Here is a 9912-nt window from a genome sequence, read left to right on the forward strand (position 1 = left end):
AGCCAATAGGATTCGCGGAGATTGAGAGCGAGAATTGATGACGTGTGATGGATTACGCCGTTTGGTATATGACATCAGAATGCATTATGAATGATCTTTGACACACATTTTTATTTTTTACCTCGACAGCTGATGAATTAACATATTTTAAACGTATAGAATTAAAAACAATTTGTAGCCTATGTGTAGTGGTGCACTGACCTACATGTAACAGCAGTACAAGTATAAGTTACATTTATCAATAACAGATAAATTATAGTCAAAATGGCCATTGGCCTACATTATGTTTAATATGAGGAAGTGGCAGCCTGTTGTAATCTTGACTTGCATAATCAAATTCTGAGTCTGTCTGTATGGATCAGGCATCCATAATATAGTAGCCTATTAAAGTGTCATATAATAAACATATGGTTCCATAAAATAGATATGGTCCTGGATACATGGCCAACAATGAAATAACAATACTCATTACACAAAGGCAGTTTTACAAATTCAAGTCAGTCCTTGAGAGACTAACCCTAACCTTCCAGTCAAATTCCCCATTATACAACAGTCCACAACAACATGACTGAGATTCAAGGTTTTAATACATTGGTTTTGTAAAACATCTATAAACTATACTCCAGAGGTAAACACAGATCAAAGAGCAAGCAGTCACCAAAAAGATGTGTTTTATTGGTTCAACAGGATTTTTACCACAGTGCTAACTACACAGAATGCTGACTGAAGCTTGGTCTTTATTAATTGTTTATTTTGGTTAAAGACATTATGATTGTCATTGTGGAATGGTTGTAATAGTATAAACAACATTAGGTTAAATTCAAAAAAATAAAATAAAATAAAAAATAAACTCAGTTAAATTTACATGATCTCAACACAGTAGTAATTGCACTTAAACAAAACTCAGTGTATTGATGTTGCTTAGACAGTCAGGTTTCCCATAATCGTTCAATAAAAAAGTCCAAGGCAATGGTTTAATAAATACAGCATTAATGATTACTTGAGTTAAACTTAAAAAAAAGAGAGAGAGAAAAAAGAGCCACACACCAAAAACAACAATAAAATATTTGACCACATTAGTCTAAGCAATGGTATTTATGACAAAATATCCACAAGTGTTTCTTAGTCTTACAGAAGGTATCTGTAGATTTCAGCCACCAGCAGTGTTCTGATATTCAATCTATTACCCATAAACATGCAGATTTGCACAGAAAGTCTATTTGCTATGCTTAAAACAGGCACAGGGAATAAATAATAGGCACAGCACACATTTAGGCCTGAAAATGGAAAATGAGACTTGTGTGAGCTTGTACATTCAGTAAGTTAAGCCAGTATCAAACATGTATTTGTATAGAACTAGCTGGGAATTGTGAAATCCACATTAGTCTTTGGCTAATAAAGCTGGATCAGCAACAGTATCTCTGGTACAAAGCAGTAGCAGAATCCAAAGCATCTTCTGAGGTATATTTAGGCTTTTAGGTTAGTGACATGAGCTTTGTCACATTGATAAAAGACCGGGAGTGCATGTCAGTCAGCACATTTAAAGCATGATTACAGATATGAGTACAAGATAACATGCCAGTCTTAGGATAAAATCAACGCCACCAATGAAAGTCCTTATTTGCATCCTAGCATGTGTTATAGCTTGCTTTCCTAGCTCAGGATGAAACTAGAGAAATACAGAAGTTCTAGAATGGTCCAATATTCCAGAACTGTGTTCTATAAGTGCTGTCAATAATCAACCCAGTAATGCTTAAACACAGAGTAGCATTTCCCATCTTAAATCAGTCTTAATTTCATTTCAGGCACATTTGCACTCAGTCTTTCTTCAGCTCTGATGTTTGGTACGGGCTAACAGGCCCGGGAGAGACGGACAGCTCTTGGTCCACTGGGAAAGTCACAGGGGCCACGCTGTCGTTGTTCTCCAGTGCTCCGTAGGAAAACGAGCCGTTATAATCAGGCTGCACAGCCCAGCCTTTGTTGTGAATGGTTGGAATACCTGTGATGACACATGATTGGTTGTTTGGCTTGACGATAACAATAAGTCAGCCAACTCTAAATAAGATATGACATCAGCTGGCCTTTTTATCTTGAGCCACATTCCAAGCAAAGCACATGACTGTCTTCCCACCAGCTTCCTTTCCAAATCTTAATGAAAAAAGGTGAAAAAAATATATATATATATACATACATACCTTTCACCATGTCCATAGTAACATATGGCTCAAAGGATTTGACTTTCTTCTTGCTTTTAGTAATCAGGAACACTCCAAGAAAGCATATAGCACATCTGCGGAAAATTACAAAGAACAAAGACACGTTTGAACAAACTGCTACTGCTGAGAAAACAAACGTGTGTGGAATTTCAGTTTTCTTCCTGACACAGATGTGTTACAGTGTATCACATAGTACTATAGTGAGTATTTTCCACCTTGATGAATGAGATACTGAATGCAAAATGTAGGGCCGTCAATGGATATATTTAAAATAAATATTACATTTTTCATAATTAATGCATTAACACATTCAATTAATCTTAAAGGAAATAAAACTAATTAGTAAACTTTTTCTGTGATTATTAAATTCAGCAATTTTGTGAATGGCATACACTACAGTTCACAAGACTGGGATCAGTAAAAAGAAATTTTTGAAGAAATGAATACTTATATTCAGCAAGGACGCATTACACTGATCAAAAGTGACAGTAGACATTTATAATTGTTACAAAATAAATGCTGTTCTTTTGAACTTTCTATTCATCACGAGAATCCTTTAAAAATATATATTTTCAGTCCCCACAAAAATTTTAAGGAGCACAACTGTTTTCAACATTGATAATAATGAGAAATGACATTTTAATGCATATTGAAATAAAAAAAGTCGTTTCACAATATTACTGTTTTACTGTATTTTTGAGCCTTTCTTTCAACAACTCAAAAAACCGTTTGAACAGTAGTGTATGTACTTAGAATGCATCATAAAACCTACCCCAACAGAAACATGCATATGTGCAGAACGTCTTCATGGTTAAACTCCTGATAAAATATGGCTCCTGTTTCAAAACAAATGGGATGGGAATGAGAATGAGACCAATAACACGGTGCTGAAATGAAGATAGAGAAAGAAATGTGCAAGTCCTACCTGCCACAATTGCAAATGTTGTGGAGAAAATGTAATTCACACAGGCGATTAGACAGGAATCATACAGATGAGATGCCTGTGCTAAAAATCTAATAAAGAAAGTCAAGTCATATAAAAGAACAACAGAACATCGGAACATCAACACAACAAACACCAGAACTTACGATGCTTGAAAGACGACAGTAGCCACCATGCAGACGAACATGACGTAGAATATGGGATATGACAGCTGTAGAGGACCCAAGATGCTAAGCACAATCATCCCCGAAACCGCCTTCACTGTGATTACAGTCACTGAACCTAAGGGGCAAAGCTCCATTATTTTGGTCATTGGTATATTTATGACTTCTTTATACACAATGGGCTCTACAGACAACATATGTTGTGTAATTGTCCTACCAAGCAGTGCCACCAGTAGCAAAATCAGAACAAGGTAGTTTGCATTCCGCTTTTTGTAGAAATACAGCACCAGACAGAATGTGATGATCCCCAGAAGCTGGAAAAACACAAACCGCATTCAATGCTAATCACAACACTTGAAAAAGACAAGCTGGTGTTTTCACTCATCAACAAAAATTGGTTTAATATTTGCAATTTAAAAAAAATAATAATTTGGACTGTAATGATTTCAGGCATGACATCATTCTCAGGCAAAAATCACTTGCATATTATACTAATTAAATAAGCACACAATGACTTTCTAAAAGATGAGGGTGTGTATTACCAAGTATAAGAGGAAGGGCCAGCCAATAACATGTTTTACTATGTTTTCGGCATTCAGCTTTTCATGAGAGTTCGGCCCAAACGTCACAAAGAGGTAAGTGCCGCCCGCCGTCAAGGCACAGCCCAGGAAAGTCAAGATGTAGCGCTCTACAAACAGAGAAAATGTGTAAAATCATTTCTGAAATGTCTGAACAATTACACTGCATAGGGACTGCATTTAATTGTTTGCATTAATAATACAAATAAGTAGTTACTTGTTGCTTATTAACGCATAGCCTAAAATTCCTTAATCTTTTGAAAACACAGCAATCAACACTATTTATGATTATTGTTTATATATAAACAATAATCATATATATATTTACTGAGAAAGATGAGCAGAACTCACTCAAGAATTCCTGTGGCTTCCACTTTTCCCGCAAAAAGAGGAAACCTAAGATGGAGCTTGCTGTGAAGAACAAAACAGAAAACACTGGTTATCTTCAGAGCATGGTTATTATAGTTAACTAAAACTAAAACCATAAAAAAACGCATTTGTTACTTGAAATAAAATAAACATTAACTGAAATCAAATCAAATGAAAACTTTCAGCTAGTTGCAAAGTAAACATTTCACATTTTCATATAGCTTGATGTAGCCTACTAAAATAACTTTATAAAAACTTATTAAAATTAATAAAAACTAATATATATATATATATATATATATATATATATATATATATAGACATTAAAAAAAGACAAAACAAAATTGCTAAACTAAAATGAAAATATTAAAATATAAACTATAATAGTATCTCAATGAGACTTGCATAATACTGCTTTAGAGCTACTGTATATTGCACATAAAATTAAATGTTTATGGCAAATAACATCAGTCAAGAAACACTGTAATATAAACATTTTAATTACATCAAATATAAGAAAACAGTATAAAATATGGAAGTGAATGCAACATTACAGTAATAATACCTACTTATGACAGACACAGCATTAAGTGGAGCTATGAGAGAGAGCGGAGCAAAAGCATAAGACACAAACAGTGCGCCCTCCCCCAGAACCATCAGCATCAGGCCAGACCACCATGTCTTAGTGTAGTAGTATTGCCTCGGGTCTTTATTTCCTGCCAACGTCACATGACCTTGTTTCTGCGAGAGAAAACATCAGTCATTATGCATGTTTGTCTATTACACCTTTTTAAACCCACTCACCTAGATACTATACCAAACAGCAACAGGGTTATAAAACAAGATGTTGGGAAAAAGCAAATAAAAGCAGATGACTTGCACAGGGTGTAACCTGAACACACCCTGACCCTGAATTACAATGCAATTATAAATGTAGGCTGCAAATACACATTTACCTGAATGCTGACTGAGATGCTGACCAACAGGTTTCCAAAGATAGCTAACAATGTACCAATAAGGTTTTCCTGTGTATAAATCACAAAGATAAGACATGTTAAAGTCCTGTTAAAATGTAACATATATAGATAGATAGATAGATAGATAGACAGAGAGAGAGAGAGAGAGAGAGATGTGAAAAAAGAAAGTACACCCTTTTGAATTCTATGGTTTTACATATCAGGACATAACAACAACAACAACACATGACATATTACACTGTGTCATGGTTTATTTAACAAAAACTAGGCCATGTGTGAAAAACTACGTACACCCTTACTGCTTCCATAGGAATTAAGAGGGTAAGTAGCAGTCAGGCGCTACTAATCAAGTGTCTTTGATTAACTGATCATCAGCAAGCGTGACCTACTCTATAAAAGCAGAAGTTTTGCTGATCTGGAGCATTCAGGTGTGTGATAACACAATGCCAAGGAGGAGACATCAGTAATGATCTTAGAGAAGCAATTGCTGCTGCCCATCAGTCTAGGAAGGGTTGCAAGTCCATTTACAAACAAATTGAAGTCCATGCAGATGAGCTGTTTTTTCCCTTCACTTATCCCCACAATCAAACCTACATTTTTAGAAATGCACTTCAGACTCTACAGGCCTCAGTTAACATGAAAACATAAAAATAAAAACTATAATAACTGATACTATATCAGTGTATGTGAAAACTATAATAGTATCTCAATGGGGCAGTCGTGACCTAATGGTTAGAGAGTCTGACTTGTAACCCGAAGGTCGTAGGTTCGAGTCTCAGTACCGGAAGGAAATGTAGGTGGGGGAATGAGTGAACTGAGGTGCAAGGCACCAAACCCCCAATCACTCCCTGGGTGCCACAGCAAAAATGGCTGCCCACTGCTCCAGGTGTGTGTTCACAACTCCTAATGTGTGTGCACTAACTTGGATGGGTTAAATGCAGAGGACAAATTCCAAGTATGGGTTACCATACTTGGCCTTCACATCTCCCTTTTTCACTTTCAATGACACTGCTTCAGAGCTGTTAAAGTTCATGGCAGTACAATTAGGAAAGACTAAACAAGTATGGCATGTTTGGAAGCGTTGCCAGCAGAAAGCCTCTCCTCTCTAAAAAGAACATGGCAGCACGACTTAGGTTTGCATAGTTGCATCTGAACGAAATTTTGGACAGACAAGACCAAAGTGGAGATGTTTGGACACAGCGCCACGTTTGGCAAAAACACGGTAGTGGAGGGGTGATTATTTGGGTTTTGTTTTGATTTTGATTTTGATTTGTTCTGTAGCCACAGGACCTGGACACCTTGCAGTGATTGAATCAACCATGAATGAACTCCCCCAACGTATTCTAGAGTCAAATGTGAGGCCATCTGTCCGACAGCTAAAGCTTGGCCGATATTGGGTCATGCATAGGACAATGATCCCAAGCACAACAGCATTTCTACAACAGAATGTCTGAAAAAGAAAAGAATCAAGGTGTTGCACTGGCCCAGTCAAAGTCCAGACCTCAACCAGAATTAAATGTAGCGGCTAGACCTTAGGATATCTGTGCATAAACAAATGCCCACAAACCTCAATGAACTGAAGCAACGTGGTAAGGAAGAGTGTGCCAAAATTCCTCCAGAAAGATGTGAGAGACTGATAAAGTCATATAGAAAATTATTTCTTCAAGTTATTGCTGCTAAAGTTGGTTGTACGAGCCATTAGGCTAAATCAAAGTGTGTACTTAGTTTGCCACACATGGCTTCTCCATTTTGGCTTCATTTTTGTTAAATAAATAATGGCACGGTGTAATATGTCATGTGTTGTTGTTGTTTATCTGAGGTTGTTTTATCTAATTATAAGACTTAACGTTACTAAAAACCAGCAGGTGTCTTTAGACCATGACTGTATATGCATTAGTGTGGCATTATATCAGTATTAGGCTAACAGTAAGTTTAGTATAACATAATCGCTATTTCAAGATCAGCTTTTCTAAACGCTTATTTTCGTTTTGCATTTCTAGTTTGATTGTTATTGTAAACATTGTAGCATAGACTCACGGTGTAAGAGTCTTCCGTCACACTGTCGTCTCGTGCCATCCTCACGCCGTTCATCCTTACTTCAGATGACTTCCTTCCCCTACACACGCATCACCGAGCCCGTCTCGCGGCTCAGTCCAGTCGGGACTCGGATGAAAGACAGTTCTACTTTCCTCTGTTTGGGCTGCAGTTTACGTGGATCGCCATTTTCGAAACGCCGTTTCTTCCGGGTACGCCTGTCAATCGACGTTGTACGCAGGTTCCGTGTGACGTCGAATATGTGGGATGTGACGAAGCACGCATTCTACGCCAAAAAAGCAAAACAAAAAAACATAATAATAATAATGATATTTTGTGTCGTTTTAATGGACGGTGTGAATGATGGAGATATATTTCCACAATATATATATGTTGACAGTCTGGAGGCTGTAAAGTTGCTTTGGACTGGAGCTGTGAAAAACACTTTTAAAAATAAATTAGAAAATTAGAATTGAAAATCTTTTTCTAATATTCAGGAAACTTTCAGGATATGTAAATAAGCCTAAATTCAAACTGTTCGTCAAATAAAGCGATCGAGACTCTTCGGGAAATTTAGATTAAGCCGCTCAATTCATATTAGTTTCTTTTTGAAGCCTCAAAGTGCAGTAGGAACAGAAATTTCTCAGATTTCATTAAAAAATATCTTCATTTGTTTTCCGAAGATAAACGAAAGTCTTACAGGTTTGGAACAACATGAGGGTGAGTAATATTAATGACAGAATTTTCATTGTTGGGTGAACTATCCCTTTAATTGTCTGCCATCTGTAAATTGTTAGTGTCTTAAGGACAGTTCCATAGGTGCATGTGCAATAATTGTTTATGGTTAGTTCATTGAACAAGCATGAAAAGCATTGTTTAAACCCTTTACAATAAGGATATGTAAAGCTTATTTGGATTTTACAAAATTATCTTTAAGATACATCCTGTAAAAAGGACATCTTTCTTTCTTTCTTTCTTTCTTTCTTTCTTTCTTTCTTTCTTGATGAGTTTATATAATTTGCTTAAAACACTTAAACATTGACACTTGGTATCTGTTTTGGACAGTAGATGGCACCAGTGGACCTTCTTAAGTAAGTACATATAAATGTCAATATCAGCCTGGTCAGGGTTTGACTCTGCTGTTGTTGTACCACACAATGAAATAAAAAATATATATTTTGTGAGAGTAGTTTTCTCCAGAAAGTACAGTTGGCGTTAAGATCAGACTTTCCCAAGACCTACACCCAGACCAAAATAATAGCACATCTGGGCCATAACACCATTGACAATATTATCAATATCTCAACTTTCAATGAGGTTTCACACGAGGTTCCCCCAATTTTTCAATATTTGGTTACATCTTTATACCAGATCTCTGAGATCCAGACCAAGACCTGTTATGCCACGAACCAGGATTTATATTCTAATGAATTGAAATGCTTACTTTCTAGTACTGCAGCCAAGTAGCAGTTCAAAACCACTGAGTTCCTGTGAATTCCCTGCAGTGCTGAGGATATTTATTGTCGGTAATTTATTGAGGTAATTATCCTCTATAGTTTGTTGGAAATAGAGTAATGACCCACATACCCTCAACAATATGTTTATATGAGCCCAAGACCACAACCTTGAGATGTTCCAACACTGATATTTAGATTTCTAATATCATATGCCAGAGCTATGAGGCTTTAACAGACTGCTAACAATTATTATGATATTCATCAATTGCACAACTGAAATTACGCACATATTAATGTTGTTTGAGGGTTCGCTCATTCCTTTAGGCAACATATGTGTATTTTAACTTTAACACCTGCTAGTGACAGATAAAACACTGCAGACAATGAATAAATGTAAATTGGTTGTGGTGTGGCTGACATGAAACTAATCTGTGACCTTTCACCATTTTGCGAAGGATAAAAGAATAGCTAATTCGTTTTTTGTAGAGAAGAGGTACACCCATGTCGTAATAGTTACTGATGTTATGAAATGTGTCATCACTCTACGCATGTTCAGATGTCATTGGGTGTGGAAGGCCTGTGGAAAGCTTTAGATCATCAAGTGTACCAGGATTATTATTATCTCCTGATCAGTAGCACACCTATGGAAAATGTCCAACATCATTTTAATCACAGAAACATTTAATTGATTATGGCTTGGAAATAAACAGGAAGACAATTTTCCTCACAATAATTTTAATACAACTTAAAAATGATAAAACTAAACCTGTAGTTAAAAAAAAAAAAATGCTACAAAAATGACAGGTAAAAAAACAGAAACATCTCTGGCAAGCAGCAAGGTATGCATCTAGAATGAATATTTGACTTGAGGCAAGATCTGAAATCACGTTTTTAGTTGGCAAGTTTTATAAAAAGCAGAATTTTTTTTACAAAACGCTGGAGAAATGCCATAGTATAGATGCATCAGATGGTTTAGAGCATTAGGCTTCCCTTCTGTGATGTTTTCAACACTAATTATGAATGATTAATAATGCTTCTATCTATGTAGAGAAAAACTCAAAGATTAAAATCAAAGATTCTTAAGTCATTTTTTTTTAGAGAAAAATGTCACTGAAGCGTTTGCTTGCGGTCTTGAGGGTTCAACAGTTGTAGTTTGACTTTGATGATTATTTTT

General features: G+C 36.0%; 1 protein-coding gene across 1 annotated transcript; it reads right to left on the bottom strand.

The window, feature by feature from the left end:
- Positions 1–654: 654 nt before the first annotated feature.
- nipal3 (NIPA like domain containing 3) lies at positions 655–7531 on the bottom strand. The gene is made up of 11 exons (XM_084097850.1): positions 7285–7531; positions 5227–5295; positions 4840–5011; positions 4253–4312; positions 3866–4011; positions 3541–3637; positions 3306–3441; positions 3142–3230; positions 2989–3052; positions 2196–2290; positions 655–1999 (listed from the first exon to the last, which is right to left on the bottom strand). Exons 1-11 carry the CDS (start codon positions 7336–7338, stop codon positions 1818–1820), a joined length of 1164 nt encoding a protein of 387 aa, XP_083953976.1. The 5' UTR covers positions 7339–7531; the 3' UTR covers positions 655–1817.
- Between the last annotated feature and the right edge of the window lie 2381 nt (positions 7532–9912).

Source organism: Abramis brama (assembly GCF_963993115.1).
Source record: "Abramis brama genome assembly, chromosome: 21".
NCBI classification, from domain to species: Eukaryota; Metazoa; Chordata; class Actinopteri; order Cypriniformes; family Leuciscidae; genus Abramis; species Abramis brama.

What these genes read in the sequence shown, in the direction of transcription:
- nipal3 (XM_084097850.1), bottom strand. Translation starts at nt 7,338, where the DNA reads ATGAACGGCGTGAGGATGGCACGAGACGACAGTGTGACGGAAGACTCT. An exon ending in GGCCCTTCCTCTTATACTTG is followed by an intron (nt 3,638 to 3,865) that starts GTAATACACACC and finishes GTGTTTTTCCAG; the next exon opens with CTTCTGGGGATCATCACATT. An exon ending in ATATGCATGTTTCTGTTGGG is followed by an intron (nt 2,291 to 2,988) that starts GTAGGTTTTATG and finishes AATTTTCCGCAG; the next exon opens with ATGTGCTATATGCTTTCTTG.